The following is a 17,465-nucleotide window of genomic DNA, read 5'->3' as shown; positions in this document are numbered from 1 at the left end:
GGGGGGATAGGGCGGTTAATAGATTCACAGCCGGTCCTTTTAACTCTAGGAGCTCTCAGGATGGCGGCTGGCGCAGGGCATACAGAAGGCAGGCTGTTTCTGTCTGTGCCCTGGAAAGGTCAGGGCAAAAATATCTGCTGGGAAGGGGGGGCAAGGGGAGAGGACAAGGCATGTAGCTCCTCCCCCTGCCCTCCTCCTCCGCCCTTCCGTAGGGATTCAGCAGAACCAGCTAATGCATTTGGCCCAGAGTAATGGGAAATGCAAATGGTAAAGCACTCTCTACTTCTAGCCAGAAGACTGGCAGTTTGAATCCACCCAAAGGCACCGCGTAGGAAAAGCCTGGCTATCAGCGTATCAGCTTCCAAATGGCCACAGCCTTGAAAAATCCTCTGGAGCAGTTGGTTATACTTTACACATAGGGGGTTGTCAGGAGTCAAAGTTAACTCGGTGGCAACTCAAAACAGCATACCGCCAAGTGCAAAATACAGTGTGGGGTCCCCGGTTCAGAAGTATTAGGAATTTCCAACCTGTGACAACAAAGCATTAAACCAAGTTGAGGGGTGTATGGCTTTTGTGAGGACCTGTGTGTCGCTTGTCTGTAAAGCTCCCCGGCTTCAGGCTCCCAGAAGGTGGAACTAAGTGGCCCGAGGGCTGCCCTCAAGTCTCCTCCCAGGAGGCCAGCCTAACTGAGTCCCTACTTCCCAAGAGGACAGTGGGAGACCCCTGCCATGGGGGCCACAGGTGGGTTGACCCTCCAGTGAACACCAAGGTGTGGCTCGCACCCATATATTAAAAAGGGTGGGGTTGTACCTGCAGATGACAGGCAGGACCCACACACCTGAAGGCTACAGACGGGCCGGCTAAGATCTTCTTGTTAAAACCAGAATAACAACAAAGACAGCAATAATAGTAACCAATCGATGGGATTGACCAAGTGCTTTTTGCCTGCCTGGCATTATGTGTAATCTCTGTGTTTGTACCATTCTTTTGTCTGCTTCACATAATTACCCTTGTGGAACGTATGATGAATGCTCTTCTTTCAAAATGATCAAACTGCAGCTCAGAGTGGTTGGTTAACTTGCCCAAGGTCACACAGCAACAAAGTGGAAGCATTAAAATTGGCACTCTGGTTATCTGGCCCCACTGCCAAAATCCTCGACCCAAGCAAAGACCAGCTCCAACCAACAAGGGCGCAGTTAAAAATGGGTTTGTGTGGAGACTATATTGTTTTATAACAAGGAAGTAATTTCCCAGGGCCCTTGGCCTACCTGGATAAGGGCAGCAGTTTGGTCCATATGAATGATGGAAGCAGCAGGCAGCTATTTCTGCCTTGTCCAGCATCTACCTGTCTAACATCAATTCATCACCCCTTACCAACAGCTTCTATGTAGGCTGGGAACCCTGACACCAGGGAGGAGTCTACTCGGAGATTCGAACCTCCGGGCCATAGTGATTGGCTCAGGGATAGGTATGTAACCCAAGCTGGACCAATGAGCAGCAGCCTAGGCTACTTGGTCTCCTAGTTTTTGTTTTTTTCTATTGAGAGCTTGTGTCTGGAGGAAATTAGGGGACAGGGGCATTTACTGAGGATGAAGACAATAGAAAAGAACAAATCTAATACGCAGACAAAGACTGAGCCCTGAGAACGTTCTATGGATCCAGCTAAACCTGAAGCTAGACTTGAATCATGGATATTCTAATTTCACAAGAACCAAGTTGTCGTGGAATCCACCTCAATTCCAGGAGATGTCATGTATGTTAGATAGAATGGTACCCCATAGGGTTTTCAGTGGCTGATTTTTCAAAAGCAGATCGCCAGACCTTTCTTCCAATGCACCTGAACCTCCAACCTTTTGTTTAGCAGTTGAGAGTACGATTAATTCTTGCTTAAGCCAGTTGGAGTTGGGGCATGATTTGGCTGACAAACACCACCAATGACTTCTCTCTTTAGTCCCTAATGCGTCTCTCTCCTGCACATGCTCAGTAAATCCCTACTAATGGGCTCTGTAGTGTAGTGGTTACAAATCGGGCTGCTAACCTCAAGGTCAGCAGTTCGAAACTACCCCTGTTCCGCGGGGAAAAAGATGAGGCTTTATGCTCCTGTAAAGATTTATAGCCTCGGAAACCCTGTACAGGGTCGCTATGAGTCAGAATCGACTCCATGGTACTTAACACCAATAATGGGCTCCAGGGGAGTCCTGGTGTGGCGCTGTGGGTTAATGTGCCAGACTGCAAAGCCGTTTAAACTGCAAGGTCGGTGGTTCAAGCTCACCAGCTGCTCCTCGGAAATCCTATACAGGGTTGCGATGGGTCGGAACCGGCTCGACGGCACTTAACAACAACGGGCTCTGGGAACTCCTGGTGTGGCCCTGTAGGATCAGCACTAGACTGCTAACCTCAAGGTCGGTGGTTCTAACTCACCAGCTGCTCCTCGGAAACCCAGTACAAGGTTGTTATGAGTCGGAATCCATTAGACGTCACTTAACAACAACAACAGGTTCTGGGCCTCAGTGGTGTTAGGGGCTGAAGAAGAGAGATCAGAGCTGCTCCAAAGGGACAGTCCAAAGAGAAGGGTCACTCCCAAGGATTCTTTTTATGCTTAATTCCAAATTCCAAAGCCTAGTCCCTCCCCATCCACCTGTGGAAGCCCACTACCTCGGAGGACGGTGAGCTTGGCATGGACTGTGATCTCCCCAACTGAGTTCTGGGCCACACACTCATACACGTTCTCGTCTCGAGGCGTCCGCAGCGGCTGAATCCTTAGCACGGCACCAGCACTCTCATCAAACTCGATCGTCTGTGGAGAGAAGACAGGGTGAGCTCGGGGACCCCAAAACTTCCCATCCAAGCTGGACAAGGAGGGGATGGTAGGCACCCCTGTGGCCCCAGGGACGGCTGGGAGAAGAGCTGGGGATTGGGTTTGTGTACCCATGCGTGGATTCCATTGTTAGTTGCCATCACTGGTGGCCCCTACTCAATGGAATAAAAGGCTGGTCCCCGCTCCTGCACCACCCAATGGCTGGTTAGAGAATCAGACTCTTGTCAACCCTAAGGTCTTCATTGGCTAATTTCTGGAAGTCAATGGCCAGATCTTTCTTCCTAGTCTTTCTTGGTATGGCAGCTCTGCTGAAACCTGCTCAACATCCTAGCGACATGCAAGCCTCCAAGGACAGATGGGTGGGTGGTGGCTGGGCAGGATGTGCATTGGCTGGAAATCAAATCCAGGTCTCCCCCACAGAAACTGAGACAAATGAGCTGGACACAGAACTCTGGGCCTGGGTCCATACAAATAAAGAGGATTAATGTGTGCGTGCCTGGGAGTGTGTACCAGGCATGTAAAGATGCATGAGTGAAGCACGGATGTGTATATGAGCATGTATGGCGGGGAGTCACAAAGTTTGTGGAAAACTAGAATTAAAAGTATAATGGAATGCTCCCATGAGCTTTCTGAAGCTTCTCCTATGTATGTACTGAGTTGTGGATTCCCATCTTTGCATAAGAATTCAGAGAGGGCAGGAGTTTGCAGGAGGCCACACAGCACAAAGGTGACAGAGCCAATGAGCATGCCAGATGGGGACGGATGGTGGGGTGGGAATGGACAAAGGTGGCCCAAGTATCCAGTAGGCTTTCCCAGCCCTCCATTTGGGGGTCACATTTGCTGCCATGGTACCATTCCATGACTGGGGGCCAATTGCCCAACTCACCTCAAAGCGCTGTGAGTTGACCTTCTTGCCCTTCTTGTTCCAGGTCACTCGTGGCTTGGGGTCACCTGTGGCCTGGCATACAAATGAGGCCACACCCCCCGACACACCAATCTGGTCCTTGGGTTCTTTGATGAACCTGGGGGGCTCTGATTAGACAACAGAGGGTCAGGCAGGTCTGGGGATATGGCTGGGACCCCATAGAATGACTGGTAATTTAATGCACCCTTCTCCCCTCCACAGGACCCTAAGTCCCTGGGGACCTGCAGAACCCTCACCTATCCCAGACACACCACCACACCTCTCACATGTTCACACACACAGACACATCTGCTCCCTGGGGATGGCAGAAGGGGACACCCTTGAGACTCTGGGTCTCAAATTCAGCCCCCAGAAGCCCCCAGCGGTGATAGGCCAGACTCTACAGGGGTCCCTGTTCCTGAAAAGGCCTGAAGGAGGTCATCTGGTCTAATCCTCCAGTGAGATATGTGGGAAAATCAGGGTAGCCATGAAATAAAAACTGGGCAGTAGTCCAGAAACTGAGGCCCCCCAGGACCATCAAGGGAGAAGGAGTACAGGTGGAATGTGAGATCCTATCCAGAAAAGCAGCAACACCAGAGATGGAAGCAGAGATGGGGACATGGAGAGAGGGAGCAGCTGAGGACTCTGGACTCATGGAAAGAGAAGGACAGGGTGCTGGTGGTCAGGAGGCAGGCTTGCAGAATGTGCCATTTGTTTGTTTAAATTACTATATCTTCCTGAGTGTTTTTGTGGACATCCCTCTTCCCTCCTCAAATAACAATGAAACTGAGGGAATGGAAGGAAGCAAATACTATTGAATTGATGATGCACGGAGGAGATTGTAATCATTGCAATGAAATGATGGCATAAAGCTGATGGTCTCTCATGTAAACTATCACTCAATTCATAGTAAAAACTTACAACCCCCCCCCAAAAAAAACAACGTAAAACATATTTAAAACAACAACAAAAAAGTAGCCATAGACCTGTGATTGCAGCCGGAATTTGAACCCAGGTCTCTGGGTTCAAGGGTTCAAGGGAGGTGTCTGGACACCATGGGTGGAGCCCAGGAGGGCAGTCTAAGCTGTAGGTTGGTGGAAGCCCCACAATGTTTCTGGAAACCCGTACTGACAAGCACTAGAGCCAAGTTTTTGTAAGTACCAACTGTATGTGAATGTTGTATGTACTAGAACTGGCTAACCCTCCCAATGGGGTGGAGTGGCAGGGCCGTCATCTCCACTTGACACATGAAGAAACTGAGGCACTTGCTTAGGGTACACAGAAACCCACCAGTAGCTGAGTTCAGATTGTTTTTTAATTGGGGCAAAATACTTAAGGCATCAAATTAACCATTTGAAAGTGAACAATTTAGTGACATTTAGTACATTCACAATGTTGTGTGACCATCCCTTCTTCGATCATTTTCACTCCCCCCAAAAACCTGCAAAAACCCCCAAAGCATAATTGTTAGAAAGGGACATCATAGCATCATAAAGCTTCAGCAAAAATGAGGGAGACTCTCCCAAGAGATGGATTTACAAAACAGCCCACACCAATGGACTCACACATGCCAAGGTTCATGAAGATGATAGAGTACCAGGGCATGCTTCATTCCCGTTGTACATAAACACACTATGTGTCAGGGCTGACTATCTAGCAACTAACAACCACCTATTAGTCAGTTATACTCCATCTCTCCAAACCCTGGGCAGCCACTAAGCTACTTTCCATCTCTCTGGATTTACCTAGTCCAGATATGGAATTGTATAATATGTAACTGTTTGTATCTGGTTCATTTCACTGAGCTTCTTGCTTTTAAGTATTATTAGAATTTCATTCCTTTTTTTTTTAATGGTTGAAGAATATTCCATTGTATAGATGAATTAGGATTTGTGCTGGGCTGGCTCCTGCACTCATGTTTGTTGGCCACCACCATGAATGGAGGCATTAAGTCTCTGAAAGCCTCGGGTGGGTACTGTCATTGTCACGTGTGCTACTGAGTCAGTTCTGAGTCACAGAGACCGTGTGATGGACCAGAACTGTCCCCGCAGGGTTTTCTAGGCTGCAATCTTCATAGCAGATTGCCAGGTCTTTCTGCAGCAGCACTGCTGGGTGGGTTTTAACTATCAACTTTTCAGTTAACAGCTAGCAGTGGAACACTTAATTGTTGCTAGAATGCCATTAAGCCCTTTAGAGCTACCTCAATTTGATGCTCAGGACAGGTAAAAAGTAACCTGTAAGGGTTTAATAGGAGCCGTGGTGGGACAGTAGTTAAACAGCTTAACTGCTAACTGAAAAGCTGGTGGTTAAAACCCACTAGCTACTCTGCAGGAGAAAGATATAGCCCTCTGCTTCTGTAAAGATTAAGAGCCTTGGAAACACTCCTGAAGGGTTTCTAAGACGCACCTAGTTTGTTTGTTTGTTTGTTTAAAGGTTCAATCACATTGTTTTCTTTTTATTGACCGTTTTTACACTAACCTTTGAATCACCCAAAAGTAACCTGGATTCACAATAATGCAACAACGTATCCCTTCAGATGAATTCAATTACTTCTGAGATTTTTAACAACAGACTCAAGAGCTACAACATATGTATAAGTTCCCTCAGGAAACAGCTGAAATCTCCAAAAGGGAATTGATTAAACCAAGGCCGGGTCCAGCCACTGAAGTCCCTGGGTGATGTCAATGGGTAAGCACTCAGCTTGATTAAATGCTCGGAGGCTCACGTCTACCCAGAGGTACCTCAGAAGAAAGTCCCGGAGACTGACTTTCAAAAGAAGTCAACCATTGGAAAACTCTAGGACGTACAATTCAACTCTGACACACATGAAGGCAGTGAGTCGGAATGAACTTGAGTAACCTTTTTTTTTTGGGGGGGGGGAGGAGGAGGGAGAACGGGCCAGTCATATAGTGGAGTACTACACAGCTGTGAAAAAGTGATGGCTTTTTAAACTACTTTCAGATTTATTGTTAGAAGGTTACCAAAAAAAAAAAAAAAAAAAGCAACAGATAGAGCAGAAAAATGTAGGGACCACAACTTAACTGTTTATGGGATAAGAAAAACAGAAAAGAGAATATAGGAATGTGTAAGGGAATATAAGTGGGTAATTCAATAATAATGCTACTGGGCCCCAGTTCATAGATATATTCAGGTTTACGCCAAATAAAAGGTGTTCAAACATGTCTTTGTGATCGGGGATGGCTGCACACAAAATCTCTCAGGAGGACACTTGCCTTAGTCTCATAAGGGTGCGTTGGGGGGGGGGGGAAAGGCGGGGAAGGTCCAATTAAAACAGTGGCTTCCAAGGGGATCTTCTGGGCTAGTTAAATTCAAGACAGAGAAGTCAGCTCAGAAGGTTGTGCCTTATTGCTTTTGAGGATTCAAGTGGGGTCATCTTGAGAGATTTTCTTCAAGGACATAGGACCATCATGGTGGCTTCTTAGAAAGAAATGTTCAGAAAATGGAAAATTGCACTGGGTGAGAAAAAGACTGGGAAAGTTGCAAAGAGGATTTTTTTTTCTTCTTCTTCTCATCATGACAATGCACCTGCTCATTCTTCAAGGATCGCCAGGGCTGTCCTAAGAGTATTTTATCAGGAAACCTTTGCCCACCCACCCTGCAATCCTGATCTTGCCCCTTCCAGACATCCTTTGTTCTCCAAACTCAAAGAACATTTCAAAGGAACGAGATTTGAATCCCTCGAGGATGTCCTGCTGTTTGGACGCGGTGTAAATTAAAGAGCGTGGAAGTCTTCGGGGAAGGGTTTGAGAGATGAAAAACACCGTCTTCAGAAGTACGTAGACCTCGATGGAGGGTAGAGCTACAAACAACATCTTCCCATTTTGATATTTTTGATGAATACAGGCTTCTATGATTTTGCAGCAATACTTTCTGATGGACCCTTAAATCTCTTGTACAACAGGCTAGAAGCAACTGCTGCCTCCAAGAAAAGATAGAAGGAGGCTTATCATGGGGAAGGGAGGCATGATTCTTTGGTATCTTATTTAGGTGTGGTGGTAGTGGCCATTGTATACCGTTGAATCAGTTCGGACTCACAGCGATCCTCAAACAGGCTTTCTGAGACTGTAAATCTTTACGGGAGCAGAAAACCTCATCTTTCTCTGGAAGAGCAGAGAGTAGATTCGAACTGCTAAACTTGCAGTTAGCATTCCAACTCCTACCCCTCTATGCGACCAGGGCTCCTTTATTTAGGTGTTTGTTGTTGTTAGGTGCCATCAAGTCGGTACCGACTCAAAGCAACCCTACGCACAACAGAACGAAACACTGCCTGGTCCTGGGCCAACCTCACAATCGTTGCTACTACGTGTGAACCCATTGTGGCCGCCACTGTGTCAATCCATCTCACTAGGGGTCTTCCTCTTTTTCTCGGACCCTCCACTTTACCAAACATGATATCCTTCTCCAATGACTGATGCCTCCTGATAATATGTCTGAAGTATGAAGTTTGGCCATCCTGGCTTCCAAGGAGCACTTTGGCTGTACTTTCAACACAGATCTGTTTGTTCTTTTGGCAGCCCATGGCACTTTTAATATTCTCCTCCAGCACTGTAACTCAAATACATCAATTCTTCTATGGTCTTCCTTACTCACTCTTCAACTTTCAGATTCATAGGAGGTTACTGTAAACACCATGGCTTGCTTGGGCCAGGCACACCTTAGTCCTCAAACTGACATCTCTGCAGTTGAACACTTTAAAGCGGTCTTCTATAGATTTGCCGAATGCAATAAATACATCGTTTGATTTCTTGACTGTTGTTTCCATAAGTGTTGATGGTTGATTCAAGCAAAATGAAGTCTGACAGCTTCAAATCTTACTCCATTAATTTATCTGGATGTTGTTTATTGGTCCAGTGATAAGGATTTTTGTTTTCTTTACATTGAGAGGCAATCCATACCGCAGGCTGTGGTCTTTGATCTCCATCAGTATTTTAAGTCCTCTTCATTTTCAACAAGCAAGGTTGTTAATGAGTCTTCCTCCAATCCTGATGTCACGTGTTATTTAGGTGTCGAATGATTTAAAAATAAATTTAAAGACTTTTTTTTTTTTTTAAATCATTGAATGAAAAGGCTGAGATGACTGAAGAAAAGCAATGACTACTAGTTTGTAGTTTAAGGAGAGGGGACAACCGGAGGGGCAGCGGCGCTGGATGGCCAAGCCTCTAGGATTGACTACAGATAAACAGGGGCCTTGGGGGCTGCCAGGACACTTCTGGTGATTCAGCATAGCTGAGAACCAAGTGTAGGTCCCCACAGGTACCAACTCCTGCCATCCATGGCCAAAGCTGGACTGGAAAGACGGTAAGAGTCCTGGCCCCCTGGCCAGATCAGTCTCACCTCCCTCATTTTGGGGCCCTGCTCCCATTGATATGACCATGTGTGTGCCGTGACCATCTCTCTCTCTTGAAACCCAGTAGACCCACTATGTGCAGAGTCATGCATAGCCTCGCTCAAGAAAACACAGACTCAAGAGAGTGAACAGGCCCTGTAACTCAGAAGGAGCTGCACTGGGATTTGAACTCAGCACTCTCTGTCTCCCACGTCTCCTCTCTTGGTTTCCTACAGGTTTCAGGCCTTGTGAGCTTTACTTAGGGCAGATGTTTTGCTCTACATTGAGGCCCGAGCTAGGTCCGCCTCCCCGGCTCTGATTTTCCCCTCTTAGCCTCAGGAATGGTGACCTCAGGCCACGTCTATCCCGGCCAAGGACATGGAGAAAAGTCACTGTGGCCAAGTCAGAAATCCTACTTCTGGGAAAATCCTCCCTTGGGAGCAGGTGGAAGGAAGAGAGTTGGCTGCGTGTACCACAGCATCCGGGGCCTGTTTACAACCCGGAGCCAAGACACATCCCTCACACTCACCAATTCAGCCAGTGGGACTCGAGGGGGCCCTGACTCAGCCCCTGCCTGGCCTGTCCCTTCCTCCCTTCTCTGGCTGCTTCAATCTTTGCTGAGCCAGCCTCTCCCCAGAGGAGGAGGCGTCTTGATTCCCACCAGCCGTGTTCCCACCTCTGGCTGTGCCCACCTCCACGCCTAACCCATCACAGCTCTGATCAAGCTGAGCTGAGTGCTTGGATATATGCTGTTGAGCACGGTGGGTGTGGGCCACATCCCCCTCTCTGTGTCCAGCGGCCCTCTTGACCTCAATGCCTGCCAGACATCCAAGTCCCAGGAAGTGGCCAGCTGGCTCCTGGACAGGAAGGGGTTACATGTCCCCATCAGTGGCGCAAACGCCTTCTCGGCCCATCTCCAGGCAACTTTGGAGGCCAAGCCAGCTCAAAGAGCTTCTCTGCTTACTGCACCCCCATCAGAACATTTTTCTCAGACACTTTGTTGTTGTTGTTGTTGTTATGTACTGTGGAGTCGGTTCCGACTCATAGTGACCCTGAGACCTGGGGAAGCAGCACAGAAGCAGGTGTGACTGTGGTCTCACTTGGGTGGGTGCCCCTCCGGCCCCCGCGCAATCCCTCCAGTACCAGACCATACAGAATCCTTGTCCGTGTTGATGGTACTTGGTGTCGTGTCAGGTCTGACTCATAGTGACCCCATGGACAAAAGAACAAAACCCTGGCTGGTCCTACGCCAGCCTCACAATTGTTCCTGTATCTGAGCTCACTGTTGCAGCCACTGTGACGATCCATTGCGTTGAGGGTCTTCCGCTGTTTTGCTGATCCTCCATTACCAAGCGCAATGTTCTTTTCCAAGGACTGGTGTCTTTTGGTAACGTGTCCAAAGTACATGATAACAAAGTCTCACCAGCCTCGCTTCTAAGGAGAATTCTGGCTGCATTTTCTTCAAGACAGATTTGTTTGTTCTTCTGGCAGTCCATGGTACCTTCAATATTCTTCGCCAATATCATAATTCAAAGGCATCAATTCTTCTCTGATCTTCCAGCTTGTGCATATATATGAGGCAACTGCAAATACTATGGTTTGTGTAAGGCCGATTTTAGTCCTCAAACTGACATCTTTTGCATTAAAGTCTTTGCATTAAACAAGTCTTTTGCAGCAGATTTGCCTAATGCAATACATGGTTTGATTTCTTGACTGCTGCCTTCCGTGGGCACAGATGGTGGGTCCAAATAAAATGAAATCCTAGGGAATTACTATAGTTTCTTGTCTCTTCTCTACTTACCATGGTGATGTCTGGGGTTCAGTTGTGAGGATTTTTGTTTTCTGTTCGGGTGTAATCCATTGTCATTACTTTTCATCACCAAGTGCTTCAAAAGTTCTCTTTGCTCTCTGCAGGCAAGGATGTGTCATCTGCATACTGAAGGTTGTTAATGAGTCTCCCTCCAATCCTGATGCCTTGTTTTTTTCTTCATAGAACCCAGCTTCTCAGATTATCTGATCAGCATACAGACCAAATTAAGAATGGTGAAAGGTTATAACCCTGGCACACCCCATTTCTGGTCTTAAACCATACAGTAGCCCCTTGTTCTGTTTGAACAACTGCCTCTTCTTGGTCTACATACAAGGTTCCACAAGAACACAATTATGTGTTCTGAAATTCCCACTCTTTGCAATGTTATCCACAGTTTGTTATGATCCACATGGTTTAATGCCTTTGTAGTCAATAAGGACACAGGCAAACATCTTCCTGATATTCTCTGCTTTCAGACAAGATCCATCTGACATCAGCAATGATATCCCTCATTCCACATCCTCTTCTGAATCCAACTTGAATTTCTGGCAGTTCTCTGTTGATATACTACTGTAACTGCTTTGAATTATCTTCATGATATTGTTTGATAATTTCTACATTCTATTTTAACACCTTTCTTCGAAATGGACACAAATATGGGTCTCTTTCAGTCTGTTAGCTAGGTAGCTGGTCTTCCAAATTCCTGGGCACAGATGAACACTTTCAGCATTGCATCTGTTTGTTGAAACATCTCAACTGGTATTCCGTCACTTCCTGGGAGGCTTGTTTTCCCGCACAAAGCCTGGAGTGCAGCGGTAGATTTCACCCTTCAATAGCATCGGTTCTTGAACATACGCTACCCTCCTGGAATGGTTGAATGTTGACGAATTCTTTTTGGTACAGTGACTCTGCTTATCTCTTGCATCTTCTTTGGATGCTTTCTCTGCATTGTTGAATGTTTTACCCCTTGTTAGGTGCTGTTGAGTTGGTGCTGACTCATAGCAACCTTATGCACAACAGAAGGAAACACTGCCCGGTCCTGCTCCAATCTTATAATCCTAGCTACACTTGAGCCCATCACCAATCCATCTTGTTGGGGGTCTTCTTTATCGCTGACCCTCCACTTCGCCAAGCATGATGTCCTTCTCCAGGATGGTCTTTCCTGATAATAAGTCTGAAGTATGAGAGACGAAGTCTTGCCATCCTGACTTCAAAGGAGCATTCTGGTTGTACTTCTTCCAACACAAACTTGTATCTTCTTTTGGTGGTCCATGGTACTTTTAATATTTTCCTCCAACACCATCACTCAAATGCATCAATTCTTCTGTGGTCTTCCTTATTCACTGTCCAACTTTCACACGCATATGAGGTTACTGAAAATACCAGGGCTTGGGTCAGGCATATCTTTACCCTGAGAACCCTTCAATATTACAAATCAAAGCTTGAATTATTTTCTTCAGCTTTTTAAGACAAAATCCTTAGTCATGCCATCAATTTTAATCACAGAATAATACGTGATAAATAGTTGCAAACTGCTTACACGTACCATTACTTAGATTATATGAATACTTACGACAAATATTGTTTGATGAAATCTACACTGAATTACAACATTATTAGTTACAACATGATCAGTAACTGAGTGGAACACTTGTTTGATTATTCTCCTTCTTTTCCTTTAATTATGGATTCATTTCAAAATAGTTAGTGATGTAGATCCACAAACTCAATCACAATACTGGAACTAAAGACCGGCATCAATGTAACTGATTAACAATGACAGCTCTGACCAGAGCCCACTGTTGTTAAGTGCCGTCGATTCGGTTCCAACCCATAGCGACCCTGTTATAGGGTTTCCTATGTTGGAAGCAGTGCAGCCAGAGTGCTCCTTGGAGGCCAGGATGGCCAAACTTCGTCTCTTATACTTTGGACATATTATCAGGAGGGACCAGTCATTGGAGAAGGAGATCATGTTTGGTAGGGTGGAGGGTCAGAGAAAAAGAGGAAGACCCTCCAGTGAGATGGATTGGCCAAGTGGCAGCATCGATGGACTCAAGCGTGGCAACAATAGTGAGGTTGGCCCAGGATTGGACAGTGTTTTGTTCTGTTGTGCAGAAAATAAGGTCGCTATGAGTCAGCACGGGCTTGATGGCACCTAACAACAACAACAACAACAACAACAACAACACAGGGTTTCCTGGGAGAGACTGCTGAGCTTGAAATCGACCTTGCCGTCCAGCACATTAACCCCCGGCGCCACACCAGAGCCCATCAGAAGGTTCAATATGTAAAAGAGAGTTTTAGTTTTGTAAGAATATTAACACGTATAAGCTGGGCTTATCGAATAAAACTATAAGGGATATGTTTGTTGAAAATCCTACATTTCTGCTGAGACACTACATAAAAGCTTTATAGGCAGTCATTTTAGGGTCACCCGGTGTGGTCCCCACACCCCTAGTGATGCCACTGGGTGGTGGCCATGGTTCACGGTGGACTGCAGTACTTTTCCCATGCCCATGTCACTGATGAGCAAAACAGCGGCTCAGAGAGGGTAAGTGACCCGGCCCAGATCACACAGCTACCTCTCAATAAGCAGGCTTGTGGATCTTCATCAACTGCCAGCACCAGAAGAGGATCCCTTTCCTAAAGGCAGATCCTGAGTATCAGAGCAGCAATTACTCAAGAGGAAACTGGGCCTTCTCTAGAGGCTGGGGTCTGAGTCTCCCCCTTCCCAGCCAATCTTGGCTCTATTTCTATTTTTCCATTTTATATTCTGCAAAGAAGGCTGGGATGCCTGCTAGCCCACCCACCTTGTCCCCTCCAACTCTTCCCGGCCAGCCACAGTACATCTCTGGAAACCACAGGGGAGCAGGAACTGATTTTTGAGCAGAAATCACTCCTCTTGCTGGTTGGTGAATGCTTTAGGCATACCCCTTGGATCCCCATGGCGTGATGATTCTCAGTCATGGCTGTCCTCTGTGGCAGGCTGGAACTGCTCCCTAGGAGCTATCTAGGCTGCCATGTTTACAGAAGATTGCCGGGTCTTTCTTCCACAGAGCCCCAAGTAGGCTCAAATTACCAGGGCTCCAAACAGAACCTATGGAGTCCTGGTGTAGAGTTTCAGGATAATTCACTGAACTGAAAGGTCGGTATGCACCACAAGGTTAGCAGTTCAAACTCACCAGCCACTCCTCAGAAATGCTATACAGGGTCCGTAAGAGGCAGAACCGACTTGACAGTACTTAGCCACAAAACAACAACTATCATCTACAGCAATAATAGTTGCCAGGCCTTCAGAGGGAGTTCCTGAAATACGTCAGGTGCCGATGTCCTGAGCCGTCACCTGGACTTATCTCAGAATCTCCAGCTTCCATCTTTACCCCTAAACCCAAGCCAGGGCAGTCAGAGGCCTAGCACCTGAGTCAGGACCCGCTCTTCCTCTCCTCACAGCCCTCTAGGGCTCCCACCTCCCTCAGGTAGGACATTATGCCAGGGGACACTATGTGTCACAAGTTGGGAGGAGGGTGCTACTCACACTGTTTGGGTGGAGATGAAGGATACTGCTCATCCACAGTGCACAGGACAGTCCCCTACCCCAAAAGGGGGTCTGGACCCAAGTGTCTGCACTGCTGAGTGGAGAAACCTTGCACTGAGTGATTGAATGAAGGAATGTGAACTGAAAACTGTTCAGCACCTTTTTCACTGTTTGCATGGCAGGGAAAAGAGACCAAGAGAGCACGGGTTCTGGGGTGGGGCGGGAGGCGTAGCCACACCCGGCACTCTGGTCCAGGAGCCACATGTATGACAGGGTGGGCTGGGAAGCCAGATTCTAGAGCTGGGGAGTCTGGGCTCCAAATCTTAGCAGGGCTGTTTCCTGCCTGTAACTGAACCCCACTGTGCCTGTTTCCCCATCAGTAGGACTGAGAAGACAATGGGAGCCCTTGCCTAATTAGGCGGCCCGTGGCCTTTACATATGAATGTGTAAGGCATTTATTAAAACAAGACACAGCATGATTCTTCATGAAGTCCTGAAACATGTACCCACATGAATCCGTCTTGAAAACGTGTGACTCTGTGAAAGGGAGCAGGCAGAAACGGATCCACGAGGGCCGATGCCGTGTCTGTTAGCTGTCCAGGACAGACAGATGCAGATAAGAGATAACCAAGGGCTGTGGGGAAGGGGTGGGTAGCAGCTGCTTTAGTGGTTGTTGCTGAGTGCTGCCAAATCGATTTTGACTCCTAAGGATCCCATGCAAGCAGAGTGGAACCACCCCATAGGGTTTTCTCGGCAGATCACCAAGGCTTTGTCTCATAGAGCAAATGGGTGAGTTCAAACCACCAACCAATTGTCAAGCAGAGAACGCTTGACTGTTGAGTCACTAGGGCTTCTTGCTTAGCTTAGCAGAGTTTCTATTTGAGGTGATGAAAAGTTCTGGAATTCAACCCTTGCGATGGCTGTCCAACATTGTCAATGTAATTAACGCCACTGACGTATAGGCATTACGTGGATGTTTTATATATATAACATATATTTACCACAATTAAAATTGAAAAGGCCAGAGAAAATGAAAAACACAAATGGATGAGGCAGGACTGCAGGCTGGCCCAGCTCAGGGCAGACGGGGCCATGGGCCTACTGTGGGGTTATCAGTGTCCTTGCCACAAAGATGCTGGCTACAGACTCCCATCTCTTTGTACAATGAGGGACCCTCCGGTGTCCCCACTGGCCTGAGTGACACGCCTTCTGAGACCCTTCGTGGTAAAACGGGTCTTGGGGTTAAATCTGGAACTGATGTTCATCATCCCCTTGTTACAGCATAAGTACAACCTTCCCCTTCCCCAAACTAAACCAACTTCACCCCCCCCCTCCAAGGTCTTTTCATGTGCTGCCACCTCTGCCAGGGATAACCTAGCCACTGGCAAACTCCTGCATATCCACAGAGCCCCAGCTCCAATGCCCTGACTCCTTCCAATCTCCGGACTCCTTCCCATCCCTAACTCCTACTCCCACTTTGCCTGGGAAGGTTTGTCTGCCACCCGGACACTAGCACTTATTGCCTACTGTGAGGGAGGGGAGCAGCTTTTAGGGGTGACCTCGAGGAAGTCCCCACCCCCTCGAAGCCCTGGTGTCCCTCATTGGAAAATGGGAAGATCAGAGAGCTGGCACAGCGGGGTTCTGTGAAGCTCGAGGGAATTGAAGCAGGTAATGCCGGTGCATAGCCCTGGGCTAAGCGCCGAGTTCCTGCTCACTAGACAGCTGTGGTCATCATCATTACTATTACTGTTTCATCAACATCATCATTATTATCTACCCCTGAATACCTCGGCAGACAGCCCAGCGCACAGTAGGCACTTTACACTGTCTCATTCATGGAGGGCAGGGACTCTGCTTGGCAAAACCGGGAGGCCCATGGAGGAGGTGGGGACATGTGTTCACGCACACACACACACACACACACATAAACACACATACAAAGATACATGCACATCCCACACCAGCCTCTCTTACCTTCTGCCACGCAGCCTCCAACCAGAAGGACCACGAGGAGGCCCACGGGACCAGCCACAGACACCACGCCAGGGCCCCGGGTAGGCGCCATGCTTGACAGTGACCTCCAACCTCCGCCCTGGAGGGGGGATGGCCCCCAGGTCCCTTACGAAGAGGCCTCAAGCTGAGCGTCAGACGGGGCAACGTCTGCAGAGACAAAGCAAGAGCCATGAGTTGAGAACTGGGACATCCGGAGGCCTGCTTGGAGGAGGTAGCAGGAAGATAAGAGAAGGATAAAGGAGGGTGGTCACAAGAACGGGTAATGGGGCAGGAAGGAAGCAATGAGTAGTATCTAAATCCCAGCTGGGCCTCTAATTCTGGATCAAGCGCCAACCTTGGTTAGAGCTCTGACCCAGCTGAGCCCAGATCCCAGTTCAATCTGTGACCCTAGGCTGAGCCCCAACCCCAGACAGAACACCAACCCTGAATGGAGCCCTGGCCCTGGCTAAGTCACAACTCTGGGCTGAGCCCTTGACCCAGGACCAAGCCCCAACTCGACAAGGAGGTCCAACTCTTGCTGAACACCATTCTGGGTTGAGCCCCACCCCAGACTAAGCTCCAACACTGGAAAAATTATCCCAGCTCAGCCTCCACTTTGGGTTGAGCCCCAACCCTGGGCTGGACCCTGGCCTTGGCCTAAATCAGTCCATGGGTACTCTGAGAATACCATTTCTCCCCTATCTCCTTGAAGGCCCCTTCTCCACTCCCTGCTGCCACTTGGCCCTACAACCTGGCTCTTTTCAGGCACCAGATGGGTCTGCCCGACAAGCACATCTGTGCACATCTGTCTGACTCTACCACCTCCAGTGGCTCCCACTGCCCCCAGGAGAAGCTCCTCCACTAACTAGCCAGCCTCTTACACAGGGGGCAGCCCAGCAGACCTCAGACTCTTTGTCCCCACTGTGCCCTGTGGCAGGAGTACTGCTCCCCAATGCCACCTCACACTCAGGACGGCCTCCTCCCTGTCCCACAGCACCCAGCTCAACTGTCACCTGCCTCTTGAAGGTCAACACCCCGCTCCACGTCCCAAAGTCTCAG

At 48.0% G+C, this 17,465-nt stretch overlaps 1 protein-coding gene across 2 annotated transcripts in view; it reads right to left on the bottom strand.

Annotated features, from left to right (window-relative positions):
* Positions 1 to 16,552, bottom strand: part of PTPRS (protein tyrosine phosphatase, receptor type, S) — an 89,033-nt gene extending 72,481 nt beyond the window's left edge. Inside the window, exons 1-3 of one of the 2 annotated variants that reach the window (XM_006868909.1) lie at positions 16,389 to 16,552; positions 3,705 to 3,850; positions 2,656 to 2,797 (exon numbers count right to left, since the gene is read on the bottom strand). In XM_006868909.1, coding sequence (XP_006868971.1) covers positions 2,656 to 2,797; positions 3,705 to 3,850; positions 16,389 to 16,479 — 379 coding nt within the window. In that variant the 5' untranslated portion in view covers positions 16,480 to 16,552. The remainder of the gene's footprint in view (positions 1 to 2,655; positions 2,798 to 3,704; positions 3,851 to 16,388) is intronic. The other variant, XM_006868908.1, reaches the window with a different exon arrangement.
* Between the last annotated feature and the right edge of the window lie 913 nt (positions 16,553 to 17,465).

The sequence above is a fragment of the Chrysochloris asiatica genome, unplaced genomic scaffold, assembly GCF_000296735.1.
Source record: "Chrysochloris asiatica unplaced genomic scaffold, ChrAsi1.0 scaffold00125, whole genome shotgun sequence".
NCBI classification, from domain to species: Eukaryota; Metazoa; Chordata; class Mammalia; order Afrosoricida; family Chrysochloridae; genus Chrysochloris; species Chrysochloris asiatica.
This window is presented reverse-complemented; position numbering and strand designations above follow the sequence as displayed.